Source organism: Phoenix dactylifera, chromosome 18, assembly GCF_009389715.1.
Source record: "Phoenix dactylifera cultivar Barhee BC4 chromosome 18, palm_55x_up_171113_PBpolish2nd_filt_p, whole genome shotgun sequence".
Lineage (NCBI taxonomy): Eukaryota > Viridiplantae > Streptophyta > Magnoliopsida > Arecales > Arecaceae > Phoenix > Phoenix dactylifera.
In genome coordinates, this window is record NC_052409.1 from 3,240,103 (window position 1) to 3,259,620 (window position 19,518).

The window sequence follows — 19,518 nt, forward strand, 5'->3', positions numbered from 1 at the left end:
TGGGGCCCTTGCTAGTTTACCGATGAGGGCAACTGGACCTTGGTATGTGGATTCATTTAAGAGGAAACGAGGCTTGGAGGAACCGCTCGAATCACTCAAACGCTCGGCTCACGTTTAGGCAACCGTACGGGGGAAGAGGCACGTGAAGCTCTTGACGGTGTAGTAGTACACTAGTACTGTACTAGTATATGGGCCTCAAACAATGAAGTCTAAGCTACAAACAAAATTTATTTTGAACATGCGGACAAGGCATTTTTTACTTTAGTGATCATAGCCCTCGAGATCCTGGATTTGAGTCTCTATTGGTGCATCCCCAGATATTTAGAACCAAATAAGGGGCATCATCTACCTTCGTTTTGGATCTTGATCAAATGCCTTGATCAAGATACTTATGCAGGACTAAGAAATCCAAATAATATCTTCCAGCTGGTATTTTATGCCTTGATCCTGAATACTTATGCAAGACTAAGAAACTTAAATAATATCTTTCAGCTGGTATATCAGGTAAGATCCTAAGGTGTGACAATGAGAGAATCCTGATCCCTTCTTCGCAGTTGCCTATCATTTGATTCAAAGCAAGGTGTTGGAGCTGGCGATTCAGTAAGGCTGTCCTAGCATTGGTCGGCAGCCCAAGTATACCATCTCACTATTTTGAAAGTTAACCTTGAGTGAGAGCAAAATTCAGCCTCGGTCTCCTGCGTATGCCTAACGTTCAAAGCGTTGGTTACAAAGGCGTGGACCTGAGAATGTCCGTTTAAGACTGGTAGTTCATATGACCCCTTTAGAAGTTAGTAGATATTCAACACACAAGCTTCTCATGCTCCCGACACCACTTCCAAGCAGCTGCCATTTCAGAATCCTTGTGTTAAAGGTCCACAACTAATTGGTATGTGAATCTCTATCAGAAACTAATGTATCTTGTTGTTTATTATATTGCTCTTTAATACATTTTCCAACTGATAACTAGGCTGAAACTGGTATCTTGTTATTGATCACATTGCTTGTTAATGTATTTTCGAAGCAATAATTAGGCTTAGACTGGCTGAAATGTGTTTCTTTTGGGAACTAATTACATGCCAAATGATGCACAAACCAGCTATGATCGTGATAGCAGGCCTATGTGGATATATAGTATGCAAAACACTTCATATGATGCACATCCATGAACATGCATCTGATATTCAGTAGAATGAGAGAATGTCTTTGTTCCATAACACAAACCACTATGAAGGAAATATCCATAAGAATAATGTGCTGTAGAGTCTGTATGAAGACAATACACACGGACATGTCATCTCCATTAAGATGGAAACTGTTTTGATTGGCAACTCTTCTTCCTTGATGCTTATATACATCGATGCACGAGAAACAATTTCTTTATGATCTCATGCTGGCAGTCAAGATTATTCGACTGACACGATGATCTCAAGTCTTAACACGGTTTGTTTGGCAGTAATTTTGACCAGTTATAAGTTGACAAGAGGAAGAATTCAATGAAATTTCCCACCCCACCAAAATCAAACTTATTTACTGAAAACAGAACTTATCATTTTCGCTCTCAAATATACTTCCAACATATTCAGACAAGCAATACGAATGGAATTTTGAATATTCACCCAAACTGCATTTGGAAGAAAAGTTTACTTGAAGTAAATAGGTCAACTTACTCCTATTCCTTTTTACTCTGAAATAAATTACTCCAACCTACTAATTTATTCATGGAATAAATATGATAAGGGAATTTGGAAGGCAAAAAATGTGTACCAGCTTTTTCAAAAATTTCTATTTTATCTTTTTCAAAAAGTGGTTTAACTCAAGTATTCCAATAAGTGTTTGGCTGAAAAGGGATTGGAATAACCAAGTTAAATGACTTTCACCCCTTCTTATTCTGCTTCCAAACAAAGCCCGAGTATTTTGAAATTCAGTTCATAACAGCCAACAGTGAACAGTGAACCGACAGATATTCACTGTAAGACTAATATCTTAAATGGCAGTGATATAACACAGAAAGAACCAATGGTTAAGAAAAGCTTAAATTATGCATAAAACAGAAATAATGCTCAGATGATCTCAGAAAGATCATATTAGATCCACACTAGCTGTATACTTTAGAGGCGTAGGGCCTCAAACATGTGGAGATGTTGTAAGATGGACCATGCAAGGTTAAACCAACAAAATGCATTGTTGTTACTAAAAGGAATACTATACAGACCTTGCACAACATTATTCCCATTCTTTGCATGCTCCCTAGAAGCAAGCAAATCCTTTGACCAACATTTGCAGCCACTGCAGACCACCATTTTAGGTTTTCTCTTTCCTGCAAACTTCTGTAAGGAGGAGCCCCAGCTTTCAAAAGCTCATGAAGTTTAACCAGGGCAAACCAGTGATGTAACCCCGGAATCACTGAATGGGGTGATACTGTGTGATCCCGCGCTTTGGTGGCAATTTCCTCAGGATGAATAGGACTAGAGATGAAGGAAGAATTTCAACAAGCTGCAAAAATTTACAAAAGAACCATCAATTGTCATACATATAACATTTTGCCTTCTCAGATAATGTCAGCTAAAAACAAGCAAGCAACAAAACAAAATACCAAATTTAGGTGGGTAGGAACCATATAACTACTAATTAATGCAGATGATTAATTCAGAATTAATCATAACCAACCAAGTTATACAGAACAAGCTTACTCATATGTCATCTAGACCGAATCCTAACCAAGTGCATTAGTAAGCAAGGGAGTCCAGGTAAAAGTATCACCCACGATCTAACTGGGTCATTTCAAGACAAGCCAGACTTAGATCAGCCCTTGGCTTAGTGAAAAGGGAGTTCAGTTCACAAAGAACGAGTTCAGTTCACAAAGAACAGCACGACAAGTTAGCCATCATCTCAAACATATATGAGCAATGAAATTAATGATGCTACCAATACCCATTGCTATAGAAGGATATGCGTCAGGGTTTATAATAAGGTTGACCTTGTTTAGTGTAAGTTATCTTAAATTACAGTATGACCCAAAGTGGATCATCCCATAACCCATTGATTTCACTGCAAACTTAAAACCATTTCTCTTCTCATAAAAGCCAGCTAGACAGAAGCAAAGCAGTTGATCAGGAATTTTTTTGCAGACTTCCATTAACTGCAAAATCATACATTTTCTGCTAAAAGTCTCTATTTCAACTATTCCCAAAGTATCTTAAAGTAAATTTGAACAGTTGCAACTCTCAAGGACAACTATGTTTCTTCAAAAAAGTTTAAGATATATAAATTGAAGCTTTAAATCTCCTTATTATAAATAATATGATCATACAAAACAAAAGAGATGACAATTTCATCTGCAATAACAGTGTGTGTCTTATCACCATCAAATGAGCAGCAATTGATGTGTTTTCTGCCCCAGTTTTTGCTACAATGTAATCATACATATGCTCTTCATACATTGCAATGTTGAAAACCGACCAATAATTCTAAGACTGACTTGAATGAAAAGTTTGCTCTTGGGGAAGAGTTCAAGGAAGAAGAATGAGTAAAGCTGGAACCATGACTATGTGTACGCTACATTTAAATTTTATTTAACATGTAAATTAAGCAAATGTAATTGTTAATTTTTTAATTTTCAAATATTTATGATAGATGGTGAGCCTTGACGCAATGGTAAAGTTGCTTCATTATAACCTAAGTTTGTCGGGTTCAGTACACGGAAACGGCCTCTCCGCACAAGGAGGTCAGGCTGCATACATCTCACCTTCTCCCAGATCCTATGGTGGTGAGAGCCTCGTGCATTAGGATGCCCTTTTTTATTTTTATGACAACATTGCGAAAAAGAATCACCAATACATATTAAATATTAGACCTAATAAATTATTCAGGCATGGGTTATTTCATCATATTTAGTTTTAAAGATCTTTTGCTAATGTTTCTCAAAAATTCAATGTGAGCAAACATGTGAACCATTCACATGTATCTGATAGATCTATAGCTGATGCTGAAATATAGAGCTTCTCAGGCTCAGGCAATGTGCTACCAATAGACAAGTACTGAGTCTTTGCACTACCATAATACTCAGAGATGGATAAGTGTCAACCAACAAATTAAAATTCCCAGCCAAATAGAACATCTCTACCCTCCCACATGGATACTTTATTAAGACACCTAGATACACGAAAAGTGCATATTCATGTAAAATCATTGTTAACCTCTATGTTTAGCTGCTTGCCTACACTGGTACTATAATGCTTCATATCGATGTATAAACATAGATCAAGCCCGTACCAGGTAGTACAAAAAGTTCAATATTGGATGGTTCAGAACATCAAGATCTGCAGCCTTATCGAAGGCACTGAAGCACATCTGCAGAACAAATATTAAATTTGAAAAGGTAGTTATCAGCAGATAAGGATCGAGACATTTAGACATTGGCCAATGAGGTATAGTATTCACACCTACCATGACACATCTCACCAAAAAACAGGAGAAACATATAGTTGTGACATAGCCGACCTGTAAACATAAAAGTGGACATAAATAATTAAAATAAACCAAAGATTCTTGAAGCAAAAGCTCAGTTACAAAAAACAAGAAAGACAGTCTAAATGTACCTCTTGCAACTTTTTGCGTCGCCCTTTGGACTCCACAGGAAAGCGTCGCAACATTAGGAAGAGTCTACCGATAAGAAAAATATTGATTACAAAAATCAAAGCTGGAAGGATATGCACATAAACTGCATAATTTTTAATATCTCTATATTGTATCATGAACTCTAGAAAGCATGCTGATTATATCAAAGAACTAGTCCACAGCATTCTCCATGTGAAACTAAGCACAGCACTTGCTTTCCTAACCAATATAGCTTATCTTTTTACATGATCTAGACGGTTCAGCAAACACGATAATGTGCTTCGAAGCAGGATGATCCATATCACCAACCTGGTGGACCATCCTTTTCCAATGTTTCTGGGGCATGGGCATATAAACTTTTTAACATGTTATAATCAAAGGATAATATAATACAGGTTTATGTTTATCCTTGAATTTTCAAATGCATAAATATGTCCATATTCCTGGGATGTTTAGCTCAGTATGAAGTATTGCAGAATTAGTGCATAGTGATACAATCAGCAGAAGGAACAGAAAAACAATAGTATCATCAAATGAGGTCCTAGCCCATGTCACCATGACATGGCAATACCTGCGATATATCTATACTAAATGAATTTATAGAACAGCTTTGAAGAGATTGTGTCAAGGTATCTACAGTAGGTATTTATCTTAAGAAATCTCTTGCATGTACTTTTAAGAACAAGTTCTAAACTATATTTCATAAAAAAACTACTATCTCATGAATATTGAATGCTACAGATACGAGAGACTGGTTTTTGTACGAAACAAGGAAACATATCTATACTACATGAATTTATAGAAAATTGCAAGTAACACATAAAAATAGAATGCAAGGGGAAACAAGGAAACATAAGATAGACGTTTAAAACAAACATCAGAAAGTTACCAAGCGTATATATCTTACATAGTACAAGAATTGTACCCGATAAGAAGATTTGTTCCAAAAGAAAAAACAAGAACACTCAGACAAGCACATTGTATGAGCATCCTAACATTATTTCCTTTCTAGCTAGCCAGATCATATATAAGTAGAATAACTCTTTGCTTATATTAGTTGTTCTGTGCATGCAAAGATGCTGTATGATGAGTCCTGCCGCATGATGAGTAACTACCAATAAACGAGCATGTGGATATCAAGATCCATCAGACTATGAAAGCATGGAGATGAATAACATATGTCTCACCTCCCTCCATACAGAAGAAAGATAACGGCGGCGAACAATGAGACACCTGCCATTATAGATACTCTCACATTGTTATAGGTTTACAATAAACAAACCGTATTTCAGCAATATATAGTCATGTGTAGAAAAACCAAGTAATCAGAGCCATACCAGAAAAGAATATCTTGGATAGGATGACCAAAGGTTGGATAGGCTTCCACCATATGAGCAACCACAGTGCAATCTGTAAACAGTTAAAATGGGAATCATCCAAGCATCCTATGCTAGAGCCATCCTAGAAAAATTTTACTATTATTTTGAACTTGAAAGAGCATGATCCCAGAATATATATCCCAAAAGATTTTCTTAGGCACATAAAAAAGAAGCAAGTCATCAATATCTTTCAAGCAATGGTTTCACTCTTCAAAAGTAACATATTTTCCTTTATTTAACATATGGACGTTGGTGGAAGATTTTAATGACAAATGAGCATGGCATGTATCAGCCAGCTGGCTCAACATTTATCCAGATAAGATCTTGGCATGTTAAAGTAAGGAGGTTTAAATAAGCCACAATGTGTACATCATAATCATGACAAATTGGGTCCAGAAAACAACTTTTATTACTGGCCAACTCGCTGCAGTAACCTCATCCGGAATCATCCAAAGGAGTACATGTTTTCCAATGCAAATAAGGATGTTCATGCCAGTGGTTGGGTTGGACATGGATTTCAAGCTAGCAAATATGCACATATAACAATGTCAATATGTTACTTATGCTATAATTATTGCTACCAAGAATCAGATACTAATTAGTAAGTGCTAATTGCTAGATCTATTGTTATTAAGATTGCTATTATTACCTGTATATGTACCAGTAAATGTGACCCAATATGCATTATGTAGTCACGTCACCGCCAGCACATGGTAACTACCCTTCAAAACATCGACTCTTCGTATGTGCCTCTTTCAGAGTATTGGCTTGCATACAAGAAGAGTAGAGAAGGGAAAAGATTTATAATAGGAGGAAAAATGCCTTCATCTAGAGATCATGTTCTCATGATTTTCCCATTTAATCATAATGATAGCAAAAACACACCAGGCATTTTATCCATGCAGTCAAAGCTATTTTCAAGCATGTTTCCTGCAATTCCAACGATGGCTTTAAATTTTAGTTGACTGTAGATTATTCCATGTTATTCTCATTATGAATGAGTATTTACCCACAAAGTATTGAGATGCAAATTGTTGGATGCATTTCAATCACCAAATGACAATATCAAGTTCATATGCACATTAATTGCATGGCTACTGAAGTCTGCAAATGGAAAATATTCTAGACAAGTATTCTGTTTTTAGATTTCAATTCATCTACTGTGATGACAATAATTATAAATTTCCAATAATCAACCCTCAGAGAGAGAGAGAGAGAGAGACTACCAACAACACAATGCACAGAATCATGACCCTACTTTTACCCCTAGCATCACAATAAAGAAATCATCTGCCTCTCTTGGAGTTTCATTATTCATCATGCAGAGCATCAACTATGTCCTTACCTGAATAACATAAACTGCTGCATTAATTGTATAGAAAGTCAGCCTAAGCCCTTCAGTAGATACTGCTAGTGCCTGCCATACATTGCATTTCAAAAATTTAATATAAAGAGAAACTAGGATAGGATCCAGAGTCCAGACTAATAACTTCAAAAAGAACAGAAGTTGAAAGCCAACCTGATAATATATCTCTGCCCAAAACAATACCAAGAGTGCATAGGTAGTGAAGAAAGCAAGACCCGGAAGATCGAGAAGAATATGCTGGATGATCTGGAAAGAATAACCAACAAAAGCTATAGCATAAATCCACTACAAATAAAACACCACGGGACGAGGACGGGAAAGAATGAGGCAAACCTCAGGCTTTAGTCGTTGCACACTCCGACGAAATACAAAGACAACCGACCGAACTGCAAGGAACCAGACTTTCACCAAAAGAAGGGGGCTCAGCACATTTATATTAAATTAGTTAAGATGGACACTTACCCCCATTGACGAGGAAATTCAAGAAATGAAAAACCTTTTGCGTTGTCCAACCAACCTCCGGAACTCTACATTCAATTCTTAGCAATTGGATCTGCAAAATAAACCACCTCAGTACCAAATGATGGTCACTACAACTTACAATCCCAAGTTCACAATTTTTTTTAAAAAAAGCAGTGCGATCGATCAAATAAAGCACTCCTTTCACAAAACGCAAGTGGTTGTGATCAAATAAAACTTTTAGAAACAGTAAAAGAGAATTACAATCGTATTATTTATCTTTATGCTCCAAATGTTTCAAACTTTCGGTTCTGACTGCGAGATTGCTTGTGTGTGAGAACAAATAAATACCAACCCTATGGATTGTAACAAGAAAAGAACAAGTTCTTGAACCCTACATCACAGGATTGAAAGCACAGCACACGGCAACCGGTTCTAAACTTCTTTTTTTTAAAAAAAAAAAAACAAAGAAAGAAAGAAAGGAAAGAAAAATCGATTTGAACTTATCCATGGAATTGATAGGAGAGATATAGAAAGAAAGATTACGAGAGCGACAGCTGAAACGAATCCGAAGAGCCCAGCGAGGGTTTGGAAGATCCGATCCTGCCACAAGGTCGAGTCGTTCACCTCGGCCCACCAATCCCAGGCGTTCTTCAGCGAAAACGCGGCTACCGACGAGTCCATCGGACTCGCCATGGACTCCCTTCCCGTAAAGCCAAATTTTCCCGCGACCAGAGAGGGGCCTGGGCGAGCGGAGGCGTCGAAGATTCGAGAACTCGAGAGGGTGAAAATAATCCCCAAAGAAGAGGGCAAGAAAAGGGAGCGAAATGGCTTTCGATTGCAACAAGGTGAAACACCGTGCGGGCCGATGGATTTGGACGGGATCGATACGTGTCACTGGTGGGATTCACAGCGCCGACTTGATTATTAGCACGTGTGAGCCGAACAAAATATTCTAACTTCTTAAGAATAATGACCGCCGAGGATCTGATATCCGAACTCGTCAGGGATCTAAAGGCACGTTTGGTTGAAGAAAGAAATCAGAATGAGTTAGTTGGGATTTGGGATAAATCTCATTCCCATTTCCAAAAAAAAAAAAAAAAACCCATCCCCTAAATCTCAGATCCAGCTCCCTCAAATATTCAAATTCTATTATTATAGCCAAATGTCAAAAATATCCTTAAATTTTGATTCCTCTTTTTATTTCGATTTCGGCCATGCACCTTAGCGAACATTTAAGAGAATTCTGCCTCTATTCAGTTCCAAGGGAGAAAAAGTAAAACATGAGATCAAGTTTTATTAGCAAAAAAGATTTCTTTCACCACTACCATACCATATGATACAACAAGATTTTTGTTGTATGTTGCGACTGCTCCACGACATTCAACATCTGCTAGGTGAATGCATCTCCCACCAGGCCTCTCATGTTTATAGAAAAAGCAATAGTGAAGCAGATTGGATGGCCTTCTACACGGCTCATCATTCCGGCGACTTCATATGGATGGACCAAGCTTTTGTTCTGTCTTCTCTGCTGTCTATTTTATTTTCTGACTTTTTGGGCACTGCTCATATCCGTTATGTGTGTGAGCCGTCAATGAACCAAAAAATAAAAAAATAATAATGATATGCCAAGGAAAAGAATAATTCAAGCATTATGGTTGGCCTTTATATTATTGCACTTGTAAGCCAACGAAGGGCCGCAGAATTATCACACTCATCTGTTGATTTTAGATGCAAAAATGCTTCATTATATCCGTTCTCTAACCACACCAGATGCACATCATCACTGAGTACTCGGTTTTTCCTGTGAGAGTTTCTTCGCATGAAATCCGAGGTCCATGGACATACTCAACTATTATGTCAACATACAAGGTTGTCACTTGAGTACAAATATGCAATAAAGTTCAGACGATGCTGATACAAAGGCAAATACGTTGTCATGGTGAGATTTCAAACAGTCAACTCCGTCCTAGAAACTAGAATACCATCACTATCTGCGTAAAGCCACTCACCATCACATAGCCTCGTTCCAGCAATATTTACTGGGACGTGCTTTTCTCCAATTCCCTTCTTGTTGGCTTTCATTGGATGTGAAGCCAAAGCTCTCACCCCAATATCACAACCGTTGATCTCGTCGACGTCCCTTATGCAGCCATTGACCAGTATACCAGCCCATCCATTGTTCTGAGCTTGTTGAACAGGGTTGCCACCCAATATAGCACTGCGCATGCTTCCGCCACCGTCAACAACCAGAACTCTACCATTACCTTTCTCCTCGAGGAATTCTCGCACAAGAACATTGTCCTCGAAAACCTTGAGAGTGACAATGGGGCCAGAGAAAACCTGCCGCCGCCCGTAGATTTGGAAGATCGGCTGAAGCGCACGAAGCTCGCCATTCTGGATTAGGTGTGGATGTGCGTCACAAACTTCAGCAGTAGCCAATGGTAAAGCAGCCATACTCGTTTTAACCTACAGTACCTTTGAGAAAGAAACTTTTAGGATCAGTATCAAATGGTTGCAATGGTTCCTTTCAACAACAATCATCAGAGGTGCAGTGCTTTCAAAGATACCAAAATATGAAAGTTGACAACCATGATATGTGAAGATACAAGCAGATAGAATCACATCGATGCCCTCTCTGACAGCAAGAAGGGAATCACAATTAGTTGAACCAACAGACCAAAATCGTTGAGCTAATTAGCACAAATATTCCACATGGCATGCCTAGCTTAAGAAATCTACAGTTCTCGTGAGCTTCATTGATGCAGAAGAAGATTCCACCATCACAGAAGTGAAGGCAAAATGCCTAGCGAAGTTTCACTGAAGCAGAAAAGACCTGCATTTTGTAGGCCAAGGTTTGTAGCGAAAACTTACCATAAACTCATTACACAGCTTAGCAATCTGTATATCAACATTGTTTCTAACCAGAGAGCTTGCTAACATTTTAAAAACCACCAAGAATCTTGCAATGCTTATTCTTATATCTAAACATAAAGAAGTTTGTTTCACAGCATGTTTGAACAATTCATTGAGCTGCAAATACATGTGAATCTGCAAAGCAAAACCAAGACCAGAAAAGGGACAGTTGCAGCAATTATGTAGTCGGCCTCTGTAAATTTGGCCCAGCCCATCCAGCCCTGGGAGGCATGGGCAGAAAGTTTTCACCCATCTGACTGGGCCGGGCCTGAAACCCACAGCCCATTTAAAATTTAGGCTGGGCTCAGGTTGGCCAAAAAATATATAGGGCTGGCCCAATCCATCCTGAAATAAATACATATTTTATAATGTGTTATTGTTTATATTTCCTTAATATAAAATATTTAACTTTAGATAAATATTTAATCTCAAACCAGAAACAACAATCTCTCTCTCTCTCTAGAGGGGGAGGGTACGGAGGGGGGGAGGGGACCGAGGGTTAAAGGTCTCCATCTCCTTCCCCCTCAACCCCAGCCCCTACCCTGATACCCCCTACCCTCTCCTCCTATGACTCTCACTCACACCTCCTCCTCTCAGTGGGCACCACTGCAAGTTGCTCCTCTCTCTCTCTCTCTCTCTCTCTCTCTCTCTCTCTCTCCCCCCCTCCCTCCCTCCCTCTTGTACGTGTGTCATCCCTTCTTTTTTTTGATTGAGCAGATGGATCATACAAGTTTAGTATGGATACATCCAGAAGAGTCAGCAAGCCAAGATATCTCGCAATTGCACAGGAATGCTAGATATGTTCTCTCAAACTGTATTGTCAAAGTGATTTCTTATATAGAATGCCACCTAGTCCACAGCATCATTCGCTGCCCAATAGACGTGAACCGCATCAAAGAAAATGAAGCTCCTGATAAACCTCCAAATATCCAATAAAATGGGTGCACTCTAAGTATGGACTGCTTACTTACCCATCCCACCACTGTACTAGAATCCCCTACCACTATAATGTGATCAGCCCACAACACTGACCTCGCAAACTTGATCCCATCCCACGCCCCTCTCAATTCAGCAACTGGAACTGTGGTGGCATATGGTTGGCAGCCACCTGCAGCCACAAAGCCTGAGTTTGGACCTCTAATCACAAAGCCTGTGCCACCTCTTTTGCTACCATATGACACTGCTGACAAGTTAATCTTGAGGTAACTAGAGGGTGGGGGCTCCCAGGTGATGTGGATCATCTGAGGAGGCATAGGATCTGCTTTCTCATCCCTCCTTTCCCACCTCCCATTGTAGCACACAAGGGAAAAGGATGGAAACCACGAATGTTGCTGCCGCCTCCTCCTCCTCCTCCTCCTCTCTCTCTCTTCTTCCTACTCTCTCTCCTCCTCCAAACCCCTTCTTTCTCCCCCTTGCCACTGGCACCATGGTTGCCGTCCTTCCCTTCCAGTCTCCTTTCTCTTAATCGTGGTTCATGCCCTTATTAATTGGGTCAAGTTGGATTGGCCTAGTGCATTCTCAAGGGCCAAACCAGGTTCAAGCTGAATATTTAGGCCTGAACTTGAGCCAGGCCAAGCTTAGGCTAGGGCTTAGACCCTTGATACCTTGCTCCCGGACCGGACCATGCACAGGTCCCAAAAAAACCAAAAAAAACTTTAATAGCAGACAACCTAGATTGGTTATACTTGTCAGCCGAGCAAGAAGCCTAGATTATACAAGATGTGCATTACACAATACATGAGATGAACATGGCTAAAAAGAGGTCACTTAGATGGGCCAATTGCAAGAGTACGACAGACTTGAAAATGACTTCAAGGATGCGATCATATCAGCAAAAGAAAGCTGATGAAAAATTTATTGAGGTGCATGAGCCACATGGTCATATGATTACATCCTGCATGATTTAATCCATACTTATAGATACAAGTAAAATACATGATATCTACTTTAATGCATATACCTTATCAGACCTGCAAATCATAAACCAAATATAATCTACCAACAAGAAAAAGCATTATTGGTTTAATTAATTGCTAAGGGCCAGAGATTGATTTCCAGTAGGCATATAGGAGTTCTTTACAGCTACTAGATATAAATCATTAGCACGTAGATATAGAAATGAAGGTCATCAGTTATGAGTACAATATTGAATTACTTAATTCAACATAATGTTCTAAGAAATTACAGGAACTAGCATATTGTATGGCCTTTTTAAGCAATTTTAATGAGTATCTGATTTCACACTTTAGTTTGATTCAATCTTCTAATAAATTAAGGAAAGGTCCTTCTGCACTAATATCTAGTTGCACTCAATGAGGGCAGAAGTTGGTGCTAGCATCAAGAAAACCTTCAATTAGTTTTAAAGTGTAAAGATAACAAACGTAAGGACCCACAATGCTCTAGCCCATAAAGTGGAATATGACTGAAATGAGTTCATCTACCCTTCTATGATCAGGAGAACCCAATTACCTTATCAACAGACTTGGTGATCTTTGGGATGGAGGTAGTCTTTATATGAATATGTTATAATTAATGACTTCTAAGAGTAAACAGACAATGTATTATATGAATATGTTATAATTAATGAGTTTTAAAAGTAAGCAGACAATGTATTAATAGCATACCACAAGTGAGATTATATACTCTAATTTCAACTGTTGATTATTCCTTCCTTGATAGTTAATACATAAGAATAAAAATGTGAGTTATGATAAAAGACATAGTCATACATTTCCTGATAGAAGGTAATTATTGTCACTTCGGAAAATAAAATCTTGATCTTACAAATAGTGTTGCATGGTCGATGCTAGTTGACAGCAATACTCAAGTTACCACAAAATATTCTTTAAAAAAAAATCAAAAATCAAAAAGACCCGCAACTGCAATTGGTCAGTAACAGAGATTAAAATGTAATATGATACTGGATTCTCATTCAAATCATCAGGCTGTTTATTTACTAGTTCCTAAAACCTAAGAAATTAAGATTTTACATAAGAATTATTATATTAGGTTTAGTTCATCCATATGTTTGCAGGATGTGTAACCAAATGTTAGTCACTAAATATCTTATAAAAACCCCAAAAGTTGGCTTTTATGAGATACGCAGTAGCCCATGCTTTTTCTCGAAGCTTATTCATGTATGATCTCGACCTTCCTAAAAACCAAATAATCATGCCTAGTGATATCTTCTTAACTTAGGAACTCCTTCCCCTGTTCCACCACACTACTCTCATTTTCCTTCTCTCCCTTGCTCCTCCATCCACAACATTTTTCTCCTCTTCTTTCTGTTCCACCTCTCTTCTCATCTTCTCTCCTTCATCCAAACTCTCCTCCTATACTCTGCCCCTCTCTTCAACCTCCATATATCCTCTCTTTTCCCTCCTAACATAGCCCTGTTCTATAACCATCTTTTTCCATTCCCTATAGAAATCAGAAACTCCCTTACTATATATACTTTTTGATACCACAAAATCCTTCTCCAACCTAACTATAGTTGCCAAAATTGGGGGCGGATGCAGACGCAGGTACAAGTGCAAGTGTAGGGAAGCGGATACCTTAGAATCACTTCTCATAAGAAAGCGTTTGCGAAGCAGGTGTATCTTTCGAGATTCTAGAAAGATTCTAAAGCAGGTTTGTTACGTAGAACGAAGATTCAGCCATCAAGAACCTAACAACAAATTAAATAAAACAAAATTTGACCATGTTACTATTACTATTCAAAAACTTGTTCTTATCTAAATCAGATTTCACAAAATTAGTCTTCATAAAACCAGCAAAATGAAGAGGCTCTTAACTTGATAAACAAAATACAAAGTTAGGAACCAAACTCAGTATCAAACATGACAAAGAGGTGCAGGATGGGAGGGCAAACTTAAAAAAGATGTAACTTGATCTGACCTTGTATCTATAAGCCAACATTCTCCCTGATTTTTTGAGCAATAACTCTCCCCAATATTTGTGTTTCTATTTTATCACCAACTGACGCTACGAGTTTTGCCAGCTTTCTGTAGCTATACGATTAGCAAAACTACACCCTAACACCACTTATAATTCAAAGAATGTCACCTCGACTTTCCAGAACCAGGGCATAGAATCCTTTGATATTAACATTTTTACCTCTCATGTGAAATTCTGCACAAACAAACATTTACCGATCTTGCTTCCATCAGGCCCTCATTAGCCATAGCCATAACCAATTTCTCCGGATACATCAAAGTCTCATTTCATGCCTGAAAGGCTCATCTAGAAACTTGCAACTTCTATGGTTGCATAACCTCCAAAAATGAATTCCAACTCTTATACCAAATAGATAAAAATCAAGAAGAGCATCTTACATTCAGCTTTCCACAATAGAAAGATACAAAATTTTCCTCAAGAAAACAATGTAATAAACAAGGAAAGATTGTTGAGTTACAAGGATGCATCTAAATGAACTTCAAATTGGACCCTGATGATCCATTGTCAGGTTCAATATGCATGCTTCTCGAATTGAAATGATGCATTAATTAACAATTTATAACAGCTTGCAGGTTTTGTAGGATATAGGATTTGTTTAGACGAGGAAGCATGAAAGTACAACATTCTTGATTGAAAGGGACCTACTTTTGTAAACTATAGATTTCCCAAGCAATATATACGTCGACAAGGCCGCATGTCCTTTGCATGGAATTATATGGCAATGCCAGTCGCTTTACAATACAATCATTTGAAATTGACTGACAGTACCAGAATATATAAATTTTTTTAAACTTTAGAGTTGTATAATTAATAAACCACAAATTTTAATTTATTATATCAACATAATGATTGTTAATATATTACCAGTCTCCATGGTTTTAACTTCTTTGGTGGTATAACTTCAAAAGTACAATCTTAAACTGATTCATCTGATGCATGATAAGCTCCCTCACACCCAATCAAAATGCAAAAACAAAACCATTGTATTTATGTTCATGACCATAAGTATGCGGCATTCATATTACCATCACTGCATCAAAATGCTTGATGAATGACACTAAGATCAGAAAATGGTGTGCAATTGACGTCCTATTTAGTCTTAACTGAATCTTCAAGAGCAGGCTAAACCATAGCATAACTTCCATTCTCCTTCTTCAGATTGTCGACAAAAACAGATTAATAGAAAGATCATATTCATATCCCAATTCTTCGCCTTCTAGAGTGGTTTAACTTCTGAAAAAGGACTTCAACTGAATGCCCAAAGCAAAAATAGGGTTCACATATTGGCATATGTTACCTAAAATGAGACAAGATATAGGAACAGATTTGCAATGAGAAGGAATTGCCGCTAACACAGGATCATGACAGTAGACACATATAGGAAATGGGAAGCATCTATGTACCAGATTGAACTTTGGTTTAACTATGTCATTGGAATTGGGAACACGATATCCAAGAATTAAGCAATACTTGGGTATATCATTTAGGAAACAAACTCAAGTTGCTTTCTAACGATAATGTGAATCATATGTGAAGGGCCATAAAACCAGAGGGAAACATGTATCGCATACACAAAATTCATATTAGTTGGAGCTACTTACCCAGTGTGCATATCACCTTCAGATTCTCATTCCAGTAATTGCTTCTTAACCACATCATCGCCCTAGTCTGTTTTTGAATCTCCAACTTCAAGCAGCCACTCCTGATTCGGGTATAGTGATTTCGGGATAACTTTCATACATTTCACATGATTTTCCTTAATGTATTCAAAAACATTTCCATTTTCCACATCTGATGCATATTTTTTCACCTTTTGCTGCTTTCACTTGACATGACACTTTCTGCTTTCACCTTCTGTTTCCAAAGTGGCACTCATGGAGTATGAAGCCAAAACCCCTATCCTTGCAAGGGATGCAGGATCTTAATTAATCCACTCACTTCTTAGTTGCCAGAAGTGGGTGCATATTCGAGATTCTGGGAAGATTCCGAAGTGGGTGCCTTACCCTAGGTAGGGCTACTATTCTTACCTTCAATGCCAAGCATCTTACCGGTGGATTAGCTGGACATCGGCTATAGAGAGCACAAATATTGAGTCGAAAAGCACACACAAAATGCATATATAAAGAAAAGAATTCAATTCAGGATGTCAAGAAGATAATCATCTAGACATAAATCTCAATAATCAATTCATTAAATTCATCATGAAGTAAGATAAAAAAAACATAAGCTTGTGACAAAAGAATCTAGGTGAAATTTTTCATATGAAAATGACTTCAAAATGCTATCCTTACACAAATAATCTTGTTACGATTATTATTCAAACCTTGCATGTTCTAGAATCATGTTTTCCCTATCTCTAATGTCCCACCAGTCCTGCCGCGTCCATTTGCATGCTTTAATAACTGAAGTAGCACAAGATCCCATAATCCCACACGTTTGGGATAGTTCGTGATCACTTATAGATGCTGAATCTAAAACATATTATTAAAAGAAAAAAAAAATGCCAACTTTTGGCAAAAAAGAGAGAAATAACCCAATAATCATTCCAGCAAAACATCACAAAATAATCATGATTCAAAACGATATAACTATAATTTTAATAGTTTAATAAAGAACCATGCAAACGCCCAAGATCAGCACAGCGACCGTTAATCCTCTAAATTAACCAGCTAAAAATCACAAGAAACTGCCAAAGCTCCTCCAGAAACCCCAATAATCACAAGATTTCTGACCAAAAACGATGATTACTGCTCGCATAAAGAGATTAGATATAAAGAACGATATTAAGGTCAAGAATGGCGATTTGAAATAACAGGATCGCGATGCTTACCTCCAGACACAAAGGTCAGAGAGCGTGTCGGAGACCGCCGTGCGGTCGGATTTCGTGCGACGCGTGGTGCGGAATCAGAGGAAAAAGAACAAGGCAATCGGGGAAGGCATCCGCCTCCGCTTGGGGCCTCCCGCTTTCTTTTTCTTTTGATTAAATTACACTTCGCCTCTCAATTTTGCTCCAGTTCCATCCAAGCCCCCCCTAGTTTTAAATTTTTTAATTATTTTCTTTCCAGTAAAAGAGGCCTAAACTTAATCTAAGACAAGGTGAAAACAAGACCCTACCGACCATCACAGCATTAGAGTAAGTAGGTATGATGCGCTGGCTAAAGGAGGACTCACAAAGTTAAATCCAAATGAGCTTAGAAGGCCAAGTAATCCGCCACCTCATTAGCCTTTCTATTGACATGAGTAGCTCAGAAGGTCCAAATTATTATGAAGTCACCCTCCAACCAAATCTGAATTAGATTTCTTTGATCAAAAATCATCCTTCCATCTATCTCCATCGACATATTTGCAAGAATTGCATCATCTACCTACAATATTATTTTAATCGTGCTGTATTGTCTCCTAGTCCGCATAGACTATAGGCCGAGTTTGCTTTGATACCATTTGTCACAACCTAAGATCTCGCCCAAAAAATCTAGCCGAAAAATAGTATTTATGTTTCTTGATCTTATATAAGTACTCAAGATCTATTCAGTGAATAACCGATGTGGATTCAAACACATATCCGTACAAGTACTTACATTATATAGCTAAAATTTTTTTACTACAAGAAAAAAATTTAGAATGTAAAATAGAGAAACTTGGAAGAGAGGAGGGAGGGAGGCCGAGTTAGAAGAATCAATCAAGGAATGCTTGATGGTGGATGGGAGTAACTTGAGATTTAGCTAAGAATATTTAAATTAGAAGGGATCTGGTTGAAATTGGGCAAAGTTAAGGGGTGAAAATGTAATTTAAACTTTTCAATTGCAATGGAGACCATGAACGGGAGGACCGACCAGGTTCCCGGATTCGCCGATTTGGGTATACATGTCGGGCGGATTAGGAGATGGTTGGCCTGCGCTGTGTTCCGAGCCAAATTTTGGATCCTTTGGTTACCGGACAGGATGCAGCTTTTATTAGGTTGTTGGATCTCAGATCCGATCCATGAACAGGGGGCGAGCCAAATGTTGGATCCATTGGTTTCCGGACAGCAACAGCTGATGCGGCGAATGATTGATTTGGCTTTTAATGGCAATATTATTATAAAAAAAGATATGGAACAAAAAGTACATTTTATTTTCATTGATTAGCTCTTTGGTGGGGAAGACTTTGTTTTTATCTCTTGTACATTGACTCTAACTATTTTGGCAAAAGATCTAGAAAGAATCTAGGAATTATGGTCTGTTAATATGTGGTTCGGACGAAAAAATTAACATAAGGGCACTGTCTTGCCCAAGCTAAAGAGGCCTAAAATTTTATATGGTCTCAAAGTTAATTTATCAATTACAAGTCATCTCTTAGTGCAGAAGTAGGCCCAGATCCTTAAAATTTGTCCCAAAATTTTGTGGCAAATCTTATGTTCCTCCTTCCCCTTTGATTTTCCTGTCTCGTGCACTTGGATCCAATTTCAGAAAGCAAAATTCCAGGTCTTTTGTTGAATTCCCCAGGCTTGGGGTGCTTTCCTGGATTAAAATTTATATCTTGCCCTCTTTTGTTCACAGAGCATTGCAGCTTTTAGCCTGTGGGGATGCAGCACCGCAATTTTCTCCATCTATATTTACAGTTGAGGAGAAAAACATAAAAAATAAATATTGATATTTCCAGTGATTCTTCCTTCTTTTCTTTGCTTGGTCTTGGAAGGCAATCACTCCTTTTCTGAACCATAGATGCACTTGAAGTCCATCTGTTCAGTTTTTCTTAGTCTGCTCTGACTTTCGACGCGGTTGCTAGTGCATGTTGGTCACAGCAGTCAATAAGTATGCCATTTCTAGTTCAGAGATCAGTACT

The 19,518-nt window shown here is 38.1% G+C and overlaps 2 protein-coding genes across 4 annotated transcripts; both read right to left on the bottom strand.

The window, feature by feature from the left end:
* Window positions 1-1,999: 1,999 nt before the first annotated feature.
* LOC103723833 (tobamovirus multiplication protein 3) lies at window positions 2,000-8,669 on the bottom strand. The gene is made up of 11 exons (XM_008814894.4): window positions 8,368-8,669; window positions 7,825-7,915; window positions 7,696-7,748; window positions 7,516-7,608; window positions 7,342-7,413; window positions 5,955-6,027; window positions 5,805-5,850; window positions 4,599-4,662; window positions 4,447-4,500; window positions 4,273-4,350; window positions 2,000-2,493 (listed from the first exon to the last, which is right to left on the bottom strand). The coding sequence occupies exons 1-11, from the start codon at window positions 8,515-8,517 to the stop codon at window positions 2,401-2,403; spliced, it is 867 nt and encodes a 288-aa protein (XP_008813116.1). The 5' UTR covers window positions 8,518-8,669; the 3' UTR covers window positions 2,000-2,400.
* An 862-nt stretch (window positions 8,670-9,531) lies between these two features.
* On the bottom strand, window positions 9,532-17,744 carry LOC103723841 (putative 4-hydroxy-4-methyl-2-oxoglutarate aldolase 2). Of its 3 annotated transcripts, none has more exons than XM_039115398.1 (2): window positions 17,525-17,744; window positions 9,532-10,290 (listed from the first exon to the last, which is right to left on the bottom strand). In XM_039115398.1, the coding sequence occupies exon 2, from the start codon at window positions 10,276-10,278 to the stop codon at window positions 9,772-9,774; it is 507 nt and encodes a 168-aa protein (XP_038971326.1). In that variant the 5' UTR covers window positions 10,279-10,290; window positions 17,525-17,744; the 3' UTR covers window positions 9,532-9,771. The 3 variants fall into 3 exon arrangements, with proteins under 3 accessions (XP_038971326.1, XP_008813125.1, XP_026656328.1); XM_008814903.4 differs by having other exon boundaries at window positions 9,532-10,299; window positions 17,525-17,731; XM_026800527.2 differs by lacking the exon at window positions 17,525-17,744 and adding an exon at window positions 16,296-16,730 and having other exon boundaries at window positions 9,532-10,299.
* Between the last annotated feature and the right edge of the window lie 1,774 nt (window positions 17,745-19,518).

Coding starts and splice junctions, on each gene's coding strand:
- LOC103723841 (XM_039115398.1), bottom strand. CDS start 10,278: ATGGCTGCTTTACCATTGGCTACTGCTGAAGTTTGTGACGCACATCCA.
- LOC103723833 (XM_008814894.4), bottom strand. CDS start 8,517: ATGGCGAGTCCGATGGACTCGTCGGTAGCCGCGTTTTCGCTGAAGAAC. Junction 7,609..7,695: donor TGCAACGACTAAAGCCTGAG/GTTTGCCTCATT, acceptor TATTCTTTCCAG/ATCATCCAGCATATTCTTCT. Junction 5,851..5,954: donor ATCCAAGATATTCTTTTCTG/GTATGGCTCTGA, acceptor CTATAATGGCAG/GTGTCTCATTGTTCGCCGCC.